We start from the raw sequence: 19,465 nt of genomic DNA, 5'->3' as shown, positions 1-19,465 counted from the left end.
GACTTTAGCATTGGTTTGGCATGATGAGACTACCAAATTGGGGTCAAACGAAGTCTCTCTCTCTCTCTCTCAACACCCTCTCACCGGAGCTGAATTGTGCCCTCAATCGATCCATAGTCCATCTTCTATGATCGAAGGATCACATCCAGCTTGGTCGTAGACGCTAATCAAGGATGAGAGGGGTAGGGTGAAATTAGGGTTTTGAAACAAAGAAAGATGGGGGGAGAAGACGGAGAATAGAAAGGGATCTCACAATCTTAAGTCTCACTGGAATTTCGCCATTTTTTTGCACCGATCAATCATTTAGAAATGTTTAAACCCAAGATCAAATGTTCATCTCTGGAGATCGATGGGGGGATGATGAACATTTGATGAGGCGTGGGATGATGGATGTTGATGATGATTTGTAACTTTTGAAAGGTTAGTCTTCTTTTGCAAATAGGTTAAAGCTTGAGCGTATTTTTGTAATTTTTTCTTAAAAAAAAGGTAAAATAAGCCGAGCCGAAAGCCGAGGTCACAGACTCAAACAAGGGCATTGGCGCCCTTCTAAAAGCCAAGGTTCCGTTATAAAGTCGGCGACGGGACGATGGAGGCGGTGTCGCTATTCGCCCGCCAATTCGCTCCGCCGACCCGCCTCCTCCTCTCCCGATTCGTCGTCGCCGGCCGGATCAGTCGGAGGACGGCGGCGATGGCCTTATCCGCCGGCGTTCAGGTGAGGGACCGAATCGAGCTCACCCACAAGGAGCGGAAGATCTTCGGCCGCCTCCTCCAAGTCCTCCGCTACTTCGATCTCAAGACCGAGCTCAGGGTCGCCGGCGGCTGGGTTCGCGACAAGGTACCTCCTCTTTCCTCTGCACCCCTTTTGGGTTTCCCGCGCGTCCTTTTGGGACGCGTTTTGGTGTTCGGGGGAGTTCCGCCCTTCCCCTTGGAACAGGGGAGGACAGGACACCCCTGAACACCTTAAAAAAACAAAAAAAGTGTCATTGGGTGTCCTTGTCGAAGGCTGTCCTCGGACAGGACAGGATACGGTGCCCTTGTGGTCTGAAGCGATTTCCTCGGAGAGAAGCTTTGGGCGAAAACGAACCATGTGTTTGCTAGTTGGGTTTGGTGACTGATGGGTTGTGCTTCTCTTTTCTTTTGTTGAAATAATGGAAAGAGATTCGTTATCAGATGGGAAGGATTAAGCACAAGCATAAGGTGATGGGTAATCACCTTGCAAGATTACAGTTTGAAAACAATACGAAACCAACTTAAAAAAACAAAACAGACAAATACTGAGAAGAAACGGAGAAAAAACAGCAATGTCGGATGAAACGATTAGCAAACAGAGGCAATTACGAGCTCTTTTCACATACCCAATCACAAAATCTGAAACCCAAATGGGTTATATTTCTCTGGGGTAGATCTCTTGGGTAGATAGTGGTGGTAACTTTTCTGAGGGCGTCATCATAATCGAGCCTTATCCAACTATATGGGGTGGCTTTGTGGGTCCTATTTCTCCATTCCTGTCTATCTAAAGCGACAACTTCCATCACTTTCCAATCCTTCGTGTCACCTCTAACTGCCTCCTTCCATGGTCTTCCTCTTTTCCTAGTTCCTTCTACTTGTACCATATCAACCTTTCTCACAGGAGCACTTACTTCTTGGAAGGCAAATAGAGTATAACTATATAAGGGTCTCGGCTCAAAATATTCTAATGGTTCTTGCTGTACAGGAGTGCAAATATTCAAGTTTTAAACCTGGTGTCTCATTTTCTCATTGCTTTTCAGCTTCTGAGCAAAGATTGCTATGACATAGACATTGCGTTGGATAACATGCTTGGCAGAGAATTCTGTGAAAAGGTGAATGACTTTTTGGTGTGCGTTGGGGAAGAAAAGCAAGGAGTTGGTGTCATACAGTGGTAGGTGCTACTAATTTTGTTAGTTTTAAGTTTATTTGGCAAAAAGAGTCTTGTTTATGTAACAAGTACTTCTACCATTTATTTGGCAAAAAGAGTCTTTGTTTATGTAACAAGTACTTCTACCAGGGTGTCGACACCCGTACTGGTGCTAGGTACTCTTGGTTACGGGTCAATTGGCTTTTGAACTGAACTCAAACCATTTCATCTACTTTTATGTTTCAATCAATGTGTAGCTTATGCTTGACTCAGAACTGTTTACTGTTAATTTTATATTTATGTTAGCTAACCATATACCTTTGACATCCTTAACACTTTAGTTCATAACTTCACATCTAGTGCAATTTATAACATGTAGCCTAAGTATACATTTTTCATGTTATATATATGTATGTATGCATGGATCTTAGGTTCATGATATATAACATGGAAGTCAACCCCAAGAAGCCGTGTAGATTTCTAGATGATGATATAAATAAGTAGCAAAAAGACAAATTTAACTTCTTTCTCTTTAAATTGGTAGATATGGGATAATGATAGTATCTATTTCGTAGGGACACACTATATGAGGCTTTGTGTCTAGGCAACACAACACGACATATGGAAATTCAATGTTTTGATAACTGTAATAATATTTTTTTTCAATATTATTTTGAATAACTGTAATAATATTTTTCATTAATAAATACAATTTTGTATATTTTAAAATATCTAAAAACATTTTTATCAATTAAAAATGAAAATTCCATCTGAATTTTCAAAAAATTGTGTATCTGTATTTCGTGTCTATATTGAGTCTAGACTTTGATAGTTGTAGGGCGTTGTGTACTTACAGCCTCTGTGAGAAGCAAGTGAATGGGGCCAGTGAGTGGCGAATGGAGCGGTTCATCAAGCCATTTCTTTCAGAACCTCCACCCCTTCTCCCCGCCGATCAAGCAGTGACTCAGCTCGTGATAGGCTTCTTAGCTTAAATTGCTAACGTTCGGTTCAGATAAGTAATGTTCCTTTGGTTGGTTCGCTCCTGTGGTCTTCCCTTATCTTCCCTAAGGTTCAGAGTTGTTCTGGTTTGAGAAAGCAGCACTGGCTGAGCGCCCTGAATGAATAAGAAAATGACAGCAGAGACTTCCAATTTCTTTTTATTCGACTGAGAATAAGCTAGCAATATGTCGATTACACACTAGAGGTTGGTAAGAATGGAGGACCGTGCCCCCCCCCCTACCAGCGTCACCTCCTCTGAATGTGGGGAGAATCCTTTTTTCATCCAACCGAGGAGGAGAAATAGAGCCTGAAGGGTGGGGGACTATACGAAGGGATTATCGATCCCTGAGTCAGCTATTGATGGTTCCCTTCTCGAGTTTATAAATAAAGCCCTTCGAAGGGATTATCGATCCTTGAGTACACAATTGTCCCGTCTTGCAAACCTCTGCAGCTCAGAATGTAAAGCCCCAAAAATCCAGGACTTGTAACTTTTAGAATAGTTTAGAAAGCTTTGAAATCATACAATAATCAAAGTTTAAATAGTACTTCAGCGAAAAATGATATTTTTAAAACCACAAGTCAATGGACCTTGAGCACATTACAACGTAAACTTTCCTTTACCGAATTTTGCACAACTATTGAAATCATGGGTTTTAAAATGCAATTTCAATGATTTAGAATTTGTTTGTTGAAACCGAGAAGAAGTTTACTAAAACAACTTTAGTAACTCAAGGTTTAATAAAAAGAGAAATTTTGGAATACACTTTATACCAAATTTACCAACATGTCCTCAGGAGCGAAACGTCAGGGAAAGAGCTCTATCTTGATCTCATCACGCCATCGTAGACTGTATTACCTATCCAAAACCTGCCATAAAATGGGTCAGTTTCGCTAAAAACTGGTAGGTGCACAGACATGACAATATTGAACATAATTAAGCAGAATAATTTAATATGTCAAGTAGACAGACAATTATATAGCAATTTAATTTCAACAGATTCACAGAGCAACTATCATGAGCAAAATGCTAAAATTATTACCAGCATTTTACTGGCACAAGTAGGCTAACTATTACAAGCAAAGCACTGCACAAGAAAGTTAACTAGCAAAATACAATGCTTCATCAACCACACACACAATTCCATAAGTATTGAACCTGTTGTACCCTATAACTTTCATACGTGCATAATTGAACACATTGTGTGATCGGATTTAAATTATGTTTCGATATTAACTGGCCAAGCGGGTACGCACAAGACACGACTCTAGAAACAACCTAGACTGATCCGGGGGTTTATTATGCTATGTATTTTATGATACCCCGAATAGCTGACTGAGTCCGCACCTAAGGGGACGGTTAGTGACCAAGAGAGAAATCCCCAAAGCAGCAATAAACAATGGATGCATCCCAAACATGAAGAGCTACCACCTAGGATAATTATGGTAGTCCCATTCCCCTAACTCCGATGACTGGGGAAGCCGAGTCTTTTGCTCGTAACTGCCATTAATGGCCTGTCCATCGAAGTTTTGTACCTTCCTGTCCTCTCTCCTGACAGGAGTCAGCGATTCGAATGAGTACATCAGGGGTAGTTAACTGAAGACCCATTCTACATACTCTGGTCTTTCGACCAACTCGAGTATCATGCCGGTGAAGGCGAAAACATCACTTATTTAGGTGATCACAACATTTTGTTATTTGCATTCATCGATGTTGCCACAACCTACTCATCGAATCATCGCAACGTAAGAAGACGTACTTGTCAAAAGTACGGTCGTACTTGTCAAAAGTACGACTACGATGAAAGGAAAATGGTTCCACAAAAGAAACCCCAACAGATCTTATCTGCAAAAGAATTAATACAACACATCCGGGCAAGATAAGTCTTGAATTCAATTCAACAACATTTTTCATATTTCTTGATGCAAGGTCATCTCGGATCTCTCGTCCGATCAACAAAGTACTTAACATGTTGTGCATGTCTAAAAGTACGCTATACTGAACCAGGGAGGTGTGTGGGCTTCTCAAAAGGAACACCAACACACAACTTCATAACGATCCAAAGAATAAAGGAGTGCTCATTTGACACGATTCATCCTTAAAAGCCATAATGCCACATTAAGTCATTCACGCAAGGCACAACACTATCAAACTCACATCCAAAATTTATCTTAGTATCGACATGTGACACTAGATTGATAAATAAAGAATGGGTCCTTCAATAGAACCCCACTCATTCATATGCTCATGCCCCTGATCGGGGTTATAAAATATTTCTCCCAAGTGTGCGGACTTGGGAGGACTCAAATGCAACTTCGAAATCCTGCGAGGATTAAAACTTAACTTTGCAAAAGTTGTGCCATTTAAAGAGCACTGGGTTCGCAGGAGGAAACCCTCTTTTAAAAGAACTATAGCGCACAAGTGCAACTTCTAGTGTTTTGAAAACAAGTGATAACAGGATTGGCACAAGACTACATTTATGTAAGTACATATTTACCATACATGTGAGCATATGCAGGTCATAACATGTCAACAATCAACTCTCGACTTGCGATGCCGCACATCGAGGAAAAAGCACATAAGTAATACACGAGGTACCAAAACCATACATTGACCACTTAGACAGGCAAACCCATAAGGTCATAAGTAATACATGAGACACGAAATTGTACTTCACTCAAAGGAAATATGCAGGCAGAAATGTATACAAGCAAACAAGGGCATATGTATTGCACGAAGTACGAAACCACACCTCAAACTCATAAGCAATTATGCAAAATAATGATCGGAGAATGAAATTGTACCTCGACTCATGAGCATACAAACATGATAATACGCAATGCAGACAAGAATAATACGCCACACAAAAGCAATATAAATATAAGTACAACTAGCATGGACATCTTAATTATTTCAACTTAATTACGTTCACCAATTGCCCTTTGTGCGACTTTACCCTACCTCGGGATGCCGTGCAACTGCGTGCGTCTACGGGTGTAGATGATACGAGGGTCGGGCCGTGGAGCGCGAACTGGACCCGTTGTGTAAATCTGCAAAAGTGTGAAATATTCAATTATGCTAATATAATTAATGGTGCGACTGAGGCATTGGTAGAATTAGGCGACAAGGGACCTCAGCCCTTTCCTGACCAAACAACAAATGGCAGGGGCCTCGGCCCCTACCCGACAACAACTGACAGGGAGTAAAACCCTGATTGTTGATGTCAGCGAGGCGGCAGGGGACGAGCTCCTGTCGACGGCACTAAGGCGGCAGGGGGCAAGCCCCTGCCGACAGCAGCGAAGCGATAGGGGAAATAACCCCTGCCATCGGCAGCGAATCGACCAGGGGGACAGCCCCTGCCGATAGCAACGAAGCGGCAGGGGTCGCGCCCTTGTCGACGGCAGCGAATCGGCAGGGGTCGAGCCCCTGTCGATAGCAACGAAGCGGCAGGGGTCGCGCCCCTGCCGACGGTAGCGAATCGGCAGGGGTCGAGCCCCTGCCGATAGCAACAAAGCGGCAGGGGTCGCGCCCCTGCCGACGGCGGCGGATCGGCAGGGGTCGAGCCTCTGCTGACGGCGGATCGACAGGGGTCGAGCCTCTGCCGACGGCAGCTGATCGGCAGGGGTCGAGCCTCTGCCGACGGCAGCTGATCGGCAGGGGTCGAGCCCCTGCCGACGGCAGCGGATCGGCAAGGGTCGAGCCCCTTGCCGTCAGCACAGAAGCGGCAGGGGTCACGCCCCTGCCGACATCACCGAGGTGGCAGGGGGCTAGCCCTGCCAAAGAGAGAGGAATCGGGGCGGCAGGAGCCATCAGCCTCCTGCCGACCCCTACGCAGGTCATGACAGAGGGGAAAGTGATAGGGGGACGACCGACCTCCTGTCGGTCGCCCGATCTCCCACAAGGAAGAGAAAGGGGGTCTGCAGGGGCCATTGGCCCCTGCCGGCACTCCGGCGCACCCCAAAACAGAGAAGGGGACGACAGGGGCCCTGTAGGCCCCTTGTCGGGTCTCCAATGGGCAAGGAGGGACGTGGGACGGCACGGCAGGGGCCGTGCGCCGCCTGTCGGCGTCCTGGCGAGGTGACAAAGAGGGAGATGGGAGGGGGAGGAGGAGGAGGAGAAGGTGGAGTGGCGTACTTGGGAGGTGGTGGCCGGCGTCGGCGCGGGGTGCAGCAACGACAGCGGTGGCGAGCGCAGAGAAGGAGGAGGCGGGGTCGTCGCGAGGGGATCAAGTCATCCGGCGCTGGTGGCGTGCGCATGGAAGGAGGAGGCAGCACAGGGGGGCAAAGGGCTGTGTGCCTCCCCCCCCCCCCCCTGCAGTGCTTTTAAAAGCCTCAGGGGGGGCGACGAATGGGGAAACCCCGATGGGTTTCCCTAATTCTTCCGAAAACGAAGGTGGAAGGGGGGGGGGGGGGGGGGCGCTCGGGAAATCCTCTTCCTGAGTCGGGTTATTAAAACCTTAATGAACCCGACCCGGCCCGGCCCGGGTCAAATTTTTTTTTAAAGCGGGTTTTACACAGAAATATGACCGTAGTAGAACTCCCACCATACCATATGTCTATAAAAGACAATTACAAAAACATCATAAACCCCTTTCGCAGGTGAATCTCAATGAAAGTTAGAAACAGGGCGTGTACAAATTTTTGGCTTGCACGATCTCATTGAATTCAAATACTCCCATCTGCCTTTTAGTTCTGGTCAACTGTAGCACAATCACAAGCAGGCAGTACTAAAAATATAGATGGATCAGATATAGTTACATCTGAAGGAAGAACAAAGCCATGAAAGAGACAGTTCAAAATAAATTATTTGTGAGTATTTATTCAAGTAGGCATCTGGAACAAACAACTTAACCATTGAGTCCATCTATCCAATACTGTTTGGAATTTCACAAATAAGATCTAGGCTCATATACTGCTCAGATCCAATGAATCCAACACAAGCAACTAATCTGATATATTTCATTGGTTTCAAACTTGAGTTTGTTAAACCAAATATAGGTCATAATCAGGCCAAACCCAATCCTTTCATAGGCATACCTTTATTGTGGACTACAATTACCATTTTGGTATTTAAGTTTCAAACACTCGTAATTTTAAACAAAAGATTTTAAAGTTTAAAGTTAGTTAAACTATATGTGTTTGCATGTATGTGTATATATATGTATGTATATATGTATTTATACATACACACACAAGGCTGTCATCCTTTTTTTGTATTGGTTGGTTTAGATTGCTTGTTTAATTGTTTAGAAAAAGCTTACATTGCTTAGTAAACATTGTTCAACACATCATACCGACTTGACCACTGCTTATCTCAAGCAATCTGATTGAAAACATGATTTTGCGGCCTAGCTCAAGTTTGAGCATGTAAGCCATTGTTTTGTGCCAAGTTGTAGCCTGGTGATTGGCTCAGCTATGTTTGGGCATTATATCATGAAGAACAGCTAGAAACTTAGGATTATGTAGAGTTATTTCTCTCGACAAAACCCTTGAATTTCATCTTTCACTTTTGAAGCGTTCCAATATATGTATTTTTTTTAAATTTTAATTTTGGAGCAACATATCATTCTTTACCCTAGTTTCACATCCCTTGCATTATTTTTTCACTTAGGCTTTGTTTGTTTCATTCCCACTAATTAAGAAAAGACGCCCATGGGAAAGGCATCCCATGACGGGAAGGCCATCCCATGTGTGAAAAAATCCATATGTAAATCCATTCGTTGTGGGGGCCGGGGGAGGTGGTATGAATGGATCTACATGTAAAATGCGTGGTTAATGTGAAAAGAAACCCTTGTTGACTGTGGGCCCCACAGGAAAATAAAGTTGGCATGTTTGTTTCACTTGCATACGAAAATTGGGGGTTTCATATGTAAACCACCATTTTCATGTGTAAAATGGGCGAAACAAACAAAGCCTTAGTAAATTGTGAAGTCCTTAGTTATTTTTGAATAGGTACTACTTTATGAAGCGTTTATGAAAATATAATTTTTTATGCCTTCATTGGAAAGCTTCTTTGTCAAGTATGAGAGCCTGGGTCAAGGATGATTCAAGTAAAAAGATGCCATCTTCACTTTCTGGTAAGACTATGGTACCCGGACACTCCATTTTTCCCTCCGTATCCGTGTCGACACGCCGCGTGTTGACACCCAGACACACCATTTTACCCTCCATACATACAAGTTTGTATTCAATTTATAATTTATAATTATATTTTCAGTTTATAACTTCATATTTTCAGTATGTAAGATATAACATATATATTTAGATTATATTCAGTTTATTTTGAATTTATTTGATATATATATAGTCGTGTCCCCATACCCACATTTTTTGAAATTACCGTGTCTTACTCCGTACCCATACCCGGGTGGCATATAAGAGCTGTTACCTTCACAACTTTTAATGGTGGTGACTCCCTTGTTCTAATGCAGTTTAAATAAATAAATAACACACACACACATATATATATATATATATATTTCTAGCTTCCTCACCTCCTTGCCAGTTGTCATCTATTCCACATTACAGGCACCTGATCAACAAGCCCTGGCATTCGCTTACTATGTGAGGTTCTCCTTTATTTTCAGCAGAAAATCAAAGGTGGGAGAGGGATGTCATACTTCTGCTTTTTAAAACTTTTTGCCTTTTGACTTATTTCTTCTTTGTCATATAGAAAGTACACTTACCGTAGTTTTAACTTCTTTTGAGAGATGAGTAGATCAATTGATACCATGTTATGAAATGACAAGGATAATTTTCCTCCCTAACTAATTGGTTATTCTTGTGTACAATTAATATTCTATCAGTATCTTCAGTTTCTTTTTTATTTATTCTTATGCTTTGTCTATTGAAATGTTCACCAATTCAATTTTCTTATTATGCATACTACAACTATTACTATCAATATTAAAGTTCGCCATACTATTGTCATATGTCAATATAATAATGATTATGTAGTATAGTACATAGCATTCTACAATATTAATAATGTTATATGATTTTTCATAGTTCCATGTTATTCTACTACTTTATATATTCTAAGTGAAAGGCAAATGCCTTTTTAATCCTTGCAAATTCTCATGTTTTATGGTTGTTTTGGATATAGGAATGTTTATTATATTGTTGATATACATATGCAGCTGATATATTTATACTGCAGCAATCCTGACCAATCAAAGCACTTGGAAACTGCAAGGATGCGTATATTTGATGTGTGGATTGACTTTGTTAACTTGAGATCAGAAACCTATGCTGAGCATAGTCGCATTCCAGCCATGGTATGCATCTCTTTTTTTTCCCTCATGCTGCATTATGTGTTGAAATTTACTCATGATTTATAGAAACGTTTGAACATTAATGTGTATATGCACCTGCTATAAACATTATAGGCAACTTTATATGAGTGGGTGGGTGGGTAGTGGATGCAGTTTGAGGTTTAACCTTACATGTTTGTGAATAAGAATTTGATCCAAGGTTGTAAACTTCATAATGTAACTAGTGTAAAACAATGTAAGCAATTTGAGGTTTACCCTTACATATTTATGAATAAGAATTTGCACCAAGGTTGTAGAATGCATAATGTAACTACTAGAATGAATGCCAAATCTAGTATCATGTCATATTGTATCATAAAAAAATGTAAATTGCTGTAATGCCAATTTTACAAAGTAATAAAAACAATGAGAATATAAAGAGTACCTAAAAATTTGCAAGCCTAGAGCGCTAACATGTTTAAAATGTGAAGGGGAAGTGTATCTCAAAGATTCCCATATTGTTTGTTTATCATTAGGTTTTTGCTATAAATAATTTTAATGAATTAGTTTTTCAGCTTTGCATGTCTTGTATATGAAATTGGTTTTGATTAGTGGTTATTTATGAATATAAATTGAGATGCTAAAAATATCTGCATTATTGAGGTTCTGTTTAGCAATCACTAGAAGGGTCACATTTCATGCTTACTGGATTTGTAACGTTTAAAAGTTAAAGGCTTTAATATGGTATTTGTTCCATTGTCAATTTTTCTTAAAGCCTTAAAAGCTAGTTGAATTGTTTTTACTTCTGGGCAGGGTGTTTATTTGGTTGTCTGTTTTGTATTCTGTTTATACAACTTTGCAGAAGTTCGGTACTGCTGAGGAAGATGCCTATAGGAGAGATTTAACTATTAACAGGTAATTAACTCTAGAAAAAATGTTTGAGTCTTGTGGTTTCACTTACACGACCTTTATTCATTTTATTTAATTTAGTTTATCTTAATATAGGTGTAGAATCTTTGTCTTCACGAATGCTTCTGAAGACTCATTGCCTTTTTGTTAACTTGTTTGCGAGGTTAGTTTCGTGGAAGCCTTTGGCATCTGAGGTTAGGAAATATCAAATATTCATTTCTCTAAGATGTAGATACAATGTCCAAAAAGTTGTTCGGATACTGGATTGATCCAGCATGAGCTGTACCCAAGTGGCTATGCAATGTCCACTAGGGATGGCAGTGGGGCGGGGGACAAGGTTTCCACCCCCACCCCGCCTCAAAATTTTATCCTCCACCCCCGCCCTGCCTCCGCGGCGGGGATGGATTTTATCCTCCACCCCCGCCTCCATCCCCGTTTCATACCCTTCATCCCCGGTCCAAACGGGGATGGGGCGGGGATATTGCGGGGAAAAGTGGTCGGGGCGGGGATTAGGCGGGGATCGTGGCGGCGACGGGGCGGGGCGGGGAAAAGTGCACGTCCACCCCCGCCCCGCCTCCGCGGCGGGGATGGATTTTATCCTCCACCCCCGCCTCCATCCCCGTTTCATACCCTTCATCCCCGGTCCAAACGGGGCGAGGCGGGGCCCCACTTTCCCCCGGTCCACTGCCATCCCTAATGTCCACCCTCATTTCCTACTAGCACAGTACTAGGAGTTCTAAATTTTTTTAATTAAAATGTTGGCCCTCCTATGTTGCATAAAGTAATTGAAGCATCATAATAGCATGTGAGCATGTTTCTGTAAAAGGTATTGCATTCCAATATTGGGAGCATAAATCCTGTAAAACATGATACTAGATCCCAGATGTCCATGCACCTAGCTGCAAAATTCGCTTTGTTGAAAGCAAAAAGGCGACATTAATTGTTCAACATCTATGTAGAATGAGGGTTCCTAAATCCTTAGGCATAAATATCAGTAAAGGATAGATGCATGGCTTACCACTCTTCTTTGTGACCCGGCTACATTACTAAAAAAGAATAGGGTCAAAAAATGGGAAGGGACTAAAGGCATATTTTAGACCAGAGTGGAATAAATTTATGCCTAATGCTCCTATGTCTCCTGATTTAGGCACTTTTGATACATAAACTCTGTAAAAGTATCTTCAACAAGATATTAATAGCAATATTACAATATTCTTGAAAACAAATGCATACACATACGCACAACAAGAACACTTGAAACACTTGTGCACAAAAAACACAACACAAACTCACAAATGCGCAAAAGCATACCCAAGAGTCATAAGATTGAAAATGTGCTTGGACTATAATCCCAAAAGCATGAAGAATACACAAGAGGAGATCCCCTTTAAATAGAGGAGGTGGAGTCCTTGGAGAGGCTCCACCTCTAGCCGTTGGAGCCCCTTCCAATGGTCACAAATGTGACCGTTGGAAGGGGCCCAACGACTAGATGGTGGGCCCCTCCAAGGTGCTTTCCACCTGTTACAAAAAACAACAAAAATAAGAAAGAAAAAGAATAAGAGGAAATTATAAAACCATATTCTAAAAAGAATATATTGTAAAAAGACTAAACTACCCCTACGGCTAAACAGTTAGAAATATTTATTTTATATATATAATAAGTAGATACATATACATATATATTAATATATGTATTACCTTATATATATAAAATATATATATTACATTGCATGATTAGATTACATAATTTAACACTCCCCCTCAAACTTAGGGCAGTATAACTGAGAGTTTGCTAAGAAGGAAGTTGAAGCGCGGAACACACAAAGCTTTGGTGAAGAAATCTGCCAACTGATATTCTGACGTGACATATGGAAGGTCAATGACTCCTTTGAGATACACCTCACGAACATAGTGACAATCCATTTCTATGTGTTTTGTCCGCTCATGAAAAGTGTGATTCTTAGCAATATAAATTGCACTTTTGTTGTCACAGCATAGCTTGGTAGGTCCTTCGATTGTGATCCTCATATCTTCCAGCAACTGATGAATCCATACAATTTTCATGGTAGTAGTTGCCATGACACGATATTCGACTTCAGTTGATGATAGAGACACTTTTTGCTGCTTCTTGCATCTCCATGAAATTAGCGAATCTCCTAAGAACACACAAAAACCAGTGGTAGAGTGACGGTTATTTGGGTCACCTCCTCAATCAGAGTCAGTATAAGTAATTAACTTTAAATCAGACGAAAATGATAGAAAAACTCTCTTGATTAGAGTACCCTTAATGTATCTTACGACTCGTAAGATAACACTCATATGGACGGATATTGGTGCATGCTAAAACTAACTTGCAGTATGCACTGCATGAGAGATATTTGGTCTGGTAATACTCAGATACATCAATGATCCTACAAGCTGTCTGTAGGGAGTAGGATCCGAAAGAGGAGCACCATCATCAATCTTCATTTTATTTCCTACTATGGGAGGAATTTCACAAACCTTTTCATCTGTAATACCTGACCTGTCAATGACCTCAGAAGCAAGCTTAGTTTGAGATAAGAAATACCCTCTATGAGAGTATGCTACTTCAATTCCCAAAAAATAAGTTAGAAAACCCAAGTCAGACATTTCAAATTTATCTTTTAAAATTGATTTTATACCCTTAACCCCATTAGAATCACTTCCGGTGATAAGCATATCATTCACATACAACAGCAAAATCACAATCCCTGCATTGAATTTTCTAACAAACAAAAAGTGTCACTAAAGCAAGAAGAAAAACCATTTTCCAACATTACTGAGTTAAACCTATCATACCAAGCCTTAGGGGCTTGTTTTAGGCCATAAAACGCTTTCCTAAGACAAAACACTTTTTCTTTGGGAGTCTCCATTCCAGGTGGAGCATCCATATAAACTTCCTCATTCAAATCACCATTCAGGAAGGCATTCTTAACATCCATTTGATAGATGTTTCAGTTGTTAATTGATGCAAGAGTGATGAGACATTGAACAATGACTATTCGGGCCACATGCGCAAAAGTTTTTTCATAGTTAATCCCATACTCTTGACTATAACTCTTGGCAACCAATCGAGCCTTATATCTCTCAAGAGATTCATTGCTCTTAGTTTTAACTTTAAAAACCCATCTATACCCTATTGTTTTCTTACCCTTAGGAAGAACTTGAAATTCCCATGTTTTAGCTTTTTTCATAGCTCCGAGTTCACTTTCCATTGCAACTATTCATTCATGACTTTTACTAGCTTCCGCAAAGTTTCTAGGTTCTACGTAAGAGTGAATGGCACTAAGACATGCTCTATATCTAGGTGAAAAAGAATCATATGATATGAACCTAGAGGGAGCTTTTCTGTGTCTTTCGGTTTTGCGAAGATTTTTCTCACCTTGAGGAATAGTCTGACTATCATCATATCTTTCAAGAACACTTCTAAAAGTGCTTCTATCTCTATGAGTATAGGTGATGGGATCTCTAGATGGCCCTTCATCAATAGATTGGTGAGAGGAGTAACGCGGAGAAATGATTTCCTCAATATCAATATCACTTGAGTCATTCTGATTTGACTCATCATCACTAGAATCATCATCTTTGGCTAATAGTTCAAAAAAAAAGAATAATCAACATTTTCATTATGTAATTTTGGACTTTCAAAACCACTAAGATTTTCCAAAAAACTCATATTTCTGGAAACATAAAGTTTGTCATTTTTAATGTCATAACATCGACAACCCTTATGGGTTTCGGAATAACCACGAAAGGCACACAGAATGGCCTTTGGAGAAAGCTTATCATTTTTATCTGTAATGACAAAGCACTTACATCCAAACACCCTTAACCTGCTGTAATCAGGTTATTTTTCATACAACTTTTCAAAAGGAGAAATTTTACTCAAATTCTTCGATGGAAGTCTGTTTATGAGATATACCGAGGTAACGGCGGCTTCAACCCATAGTTTCTTTGGAATGTTTTGCGAAATGAGCAAGGTTCTAGTTGTTTCAATAATATGCCAATTGCTTCCTTTCGGCTAACCCATTTTGTTGTGGGGCTTTCGGGCAAGATTTCTGATGGATAATACCATGACTTTCAAGGTAACTCTTGAATTCATTTGAAAGGTATTCACCACCAGAGTCACACCTAAGAATTTTTAAACTTCCATTAAATTGATTTAAAATCATCATATAAAACGTTTTAAACATTGAAAAAACTTCATGTTTATGTTTAAGAAAGTATATCCAACAAAACCTAGTGTAATCATCCACGAAAATAACATAATACGAGAATCCTCCTTTAGATATCACAGGAGCGGGTCTCCATACATCGGAATGAACAATTTCAAAGGGCTTTGTTGAAAACATGGATCTTTGAGAAAAAGGTAGACTTTTCATTTTCCCAAGAATACAATCATTATAAACAAAATCTCCTTTACAAAGATGTTTAATAAAAGGCAAATAAGAGATTTTAACAATGTTGGGATGCCCTAGTCTTTTATGCCATACATGAATATCTTTGTTTTGAACAACATTACAAAATTGATTCTTGGGAACTTGAAGAAAGTCAACGTAGTAGAGTTCACCTCTTCTAGAGCCTTCCCCAATCAATCTCCCGAACTGGCGATCCTGAATCCAACATTTATCAGAAGTGAATTTTACATTGCAACCATGATCCGAGTGTTAAGAGACCGAAAGTAAATTTAAATTTAATTTTGGTATAGGACGAATTTTAGGGATAAAAAAATCTTGTTTTTCAAAATTTCCTATTCCTTTAATTTCAAGAGGTGTTCCATCCGCCGTTGAGACAAAAGATGGAAGAGGATTTTTAGAAAATTCGGAAAGGGAGCAAACACTTGGAGTCATATGAAAAGATGCGCCGGAATTTAAAAGCCAAGATATCTTACCGGAAGGTGAAGAGTTAGACATAGCAGCTCCGGAAGTTCCTCCCTTGAGAAGAGGTTGCAAAGCTTCTACAATTTGATGAAGAGAAAGAGACCCATTTAACGATGATGATCGTTCTTCTTGTTGAGATGTCATGGCCATAGCAAGTATTTTCTTCTATTTTGGGCATATAGGTTTAATGTGCCCCGGTTCTTTACAAAAATAACATGTAAGCTTGCTATAGTCCTTCTTTACACCTTGATCAATTGAATTTTGATTCTTGAAGTGAGGAGGCTTATAAGTTTTCAAATTGCTCCCCGGTCTTGATACGACATTAGCGCCTTCATTTTCTTCATTACTTGAAGTAGCAAGAATACTTGAATTGTTTTTGCTAAAGTTCATACGAGTTTCCTCCCCACTTAGCTTTGTAATGACATCTTCAAGAGAGGGGAAAACGAAGGAGGAAAGGAGAGAGGACCGAATTCGCTCGAACTCAGGTCTAAGGTCATTAAAAAAATTAAAAAAATGGTCCTCTTCCAATTGTTTGTATCTAAGCTCAATAGCTTCTCTACTCCACTTAGGCTCAAGTATTGCGAGTTCATCCCATATGGACGACAATTCCGCAAAGTATTCTCTTATGAACATCTCATTTTGTTGAAGGGTCAAAGCCCTTTTTTGGAGATAATACTTGTGTGACAAGTCTCTTGACGTGTACATTTTTTCTAGATAATGCCAAGCTTCCGATGCTTTCTTGAATTTAATAATGTTGGCATTTATCTTTGTTTCAACTGATGAAAACATCCAAGAAAGAATCTTGAAATTTTTTATTTCCCATTCTTCATGTTTCTTGGAGTATTCCTCAAGAGCTTTGTTCCTCTCTTCTCCTTCGAGAATTTTGATTTCGCCTTTCTCTACCAAAGTAATCCTTGGTTCGGGTTCCGGTATATAACCAAGAACATATCCCCAAAGACCCTTACCTTTTATTTGAGCTTCCATGTTCCCGGCCCAAACATGATAGTTTGAGTCATTCAATTTGAAGCCAAAAGAGAAATGAGTCTTTTTCGCCCATTAGAGAGGATAGAAGTTGAAAAATAATACGTACCTCAAGAAACTTTCACGCCTTCCTTAACAAAAGAGACTCTCAAAATATTGCCCGAAGAAGGTTATCCACTTCAAATGCCAATAGCTTGAAGGCACGTTTTTCGAGGCACTCAAAAAATAAATCAAAGCACGAACCTCCTTCTTCAACCAAGTTCTGATACCATGTAAAAGTATCTTCAACAAGATACTAATAACAGTATTACAATATTCTTGGAAACAAACGCGTACACATACGCACAACAAGAACACTTGAAACACTTGTGCACAAAAAGCACAACACAAACTCACAAATGCTCAAAAGCATACCCAAGAGTCATAAGATTGAAAATGTGCTTGGGCTATAATCTCAAAAGCATGAAGAATACACAAGGGGAGAGCCCCTTTAAATCGAGGAGGTGGAGTCCTTGGAGAGGCTCCACCTCTAGCCGTTGGAGCCCCTTCCAATGGTCACAAATGTGACAGTTGAAAGGGGCCCAACGACTAGATGGTGGGCCCCTCCAAGGTGCTTTCCACCTTTTACAAAAAGCAACAAAAATAAAAAAGAAAAAGAATAAGAGAAAATTACAAAAACATATTCTAAAAAGTATATGTTGTAAAAAGACTAAACTACCCCTACGGCTAAACAGTTAGAATATATATTTTATATATATATAATAAGTAGATACATATACATATATATATGTGTATTACCTTATATATATAAAATATATATATTACATTGCATGATTAGATTACATAATTTAACAAACTCTTCAATTGTCTTCTTCTACATCAGTGGTTTTCATGGCCATGTTGTCAATTGAATGTGAAGAATGCATTTTGCTGGTAACTAATTGGAAATGTATATCTCTAATGAAATAAAATAGTGCACAAGTGGTTGCCACTTATGGGCTTACAAGAAGTTCCGACTAACAAAGGTCTCTTATGGGCCAATGCAATCAATACAAAAGCCACTTATGTGCAAAGCAAACACATAAAAATAACAAATTATATATATCAAAATGCTTGAGAAAAGCATTATACAAGAAGGGGATTAATCCCCTTTATATGGACTAGAGAGGGCTCAAAGAGCCATTGGGAGCACCCCCGAAGGCTCTTAGGGCTAAGGACAATAATGCCTTTAGATGGAAATAAATGGAAAAAATAAAGAAAAAAATAAAAGAAAATATAAAAGGTTTAAAGTTTCCCTAATGGGCACAACCTATTACATAAAGTGAAATGATAAAAATACCCCTAATGGGTATTACCTATTACAACAATATAAAATATATATATATATATATATGTACATATTTATATGTATATATATATATATATATACGTATATATTATATAGGTATATATAACTATGTATATACACCTATATATATATATACAACTTTAACACTCGCTCAAACTTACGGTGTGATTACCGAAAGTTCGTCAAGTAAGAAATGAAACCGGGGAGAAGGAAGCGCTTTTGTAAAGAAATCGACCAACAGAAATTTCGATGCTACATAGAGCAAGATGATGGCCTTCATGAACATAGTGACAGTCCATCTCGATATGATTGTTTCTCTCATGAAATGTGTGATTGTCATCTATGTAGTTAGCACTTTTTTTGTCACAACATAACTTTGAGGGTGATTGTAAATACACCCCCATGTCTTTCAATAATCTTCTCAACCACACTATTTCTGATGTCGTGGTAGCCATGACACGATATTCAACTTATGTTGATGATAGAGACACTTTCTGCTGCTTACATTTTCAGGATATCACCGAATCACCTATAAACACAAAAAACCCAGTAGTTGAGCGTCTATTATTAGGATCTCTTCCCAATCAGTATATGTAATTAATTCAAGTGGAGAGGAGTAAGATAATGACGGTCCTTTAGAAATAGAATTTTGCAAATATTAAATAATTCGCATAACACTCATGTGCATAGTAGTACGAGAGTGTTGAAATTGACTAGTTGTATACACGCCATGAAAAATGTCAGGTCGGTTTGTTAAATAGCTAAGGGTTTCAATCATCGGATGATAGGGAGTGGGGCCTTCTAAGGGTATTCTGTCATTTATCTTCATCTTTGCATTGATTACTTCAGAGGTATCCACCCTCTTTTCATCTATATTTCCATACCCATCAATAATCTCAGAGGCAAACTTGGATGAGTTAGTAAAAAAACCGCGTGCAAAATATGCTACCTCAATCCCTAAAATGAATCGAAGAAACCTTAGATTAGCCATTTCAAAATTTTGTTTAAGGATACTTTTAATATAACGAAATCCTTGTTTATCTCCTATAGTAGTGATCATGTCATCGACATAAAGGAGCATAATAACTATACTTGCATCAAATTTCTTAACAAACATAGCTGTGTCAGTATAACAAGATTTATATCTAAGCTTAATCATAACAAAACTAAATATATCATAACAGGCTTTATGAGTCTATTT

At 39.5% G+C, this 19,465-nt stretch overlaps 1 protein-coding gene across 2 annotated transcripts in view; it reads left to right on the top strand.

The window, feature by feature from the left end:
- Positions 1-526: 526 nt before the first annotated feature.
- LOC149817126 (tRNA nucleotidyltransferase cca2-like) overlaps positions 527-19,465 on the top strand; it is a 161,463-nt gene continuing 142,524 nt past the window's right edge. For both annotated transcript variants that reach the window (XR_016427727.1, XM_089987872.1), the window contains exons 1-4: positions 527-835; positions 1,770-1,900; positions 10,032-10,149; positions 10,988-11,040. Coding sequence is in view for 1 of the 2 variants with exons in the window: in XM_089987872.1 (XP_089843998.1) it covers positions 587-835; positions 1,770-1,900; positions 10,032-10,149; positions 10,988-11,040 (551 nt within the window). In the remaining variant the exon portion in view is untranslated. The remainder of the gene's footprint in view (positions 836-1,769; positions 1,901-10,031; positions 10,150-10,987; positions 11,041-19,465) is intronic.

The sequence above is a fragment of the Nuphar pumila genome, chromosome 14 (assembly GCF_984573655.1).
Source record: "Nuphar pumila chromosome 14, dmNupPumi1.hap1.1, whole genome shotgun sequence".
Classification (NCBI taxonomy): domain Eukaryota; kingdom Viridiplantae; phylum Streptophyta; class Magnoliopsida; order Nymphaeales; family Nymphaeaceae; genus Nuphar; species Nuphar pumila.
Note: the sequence above shows the minus strand (reverse complement) of the source record. Positions and strands in the feature narration are given on the sequence as shown.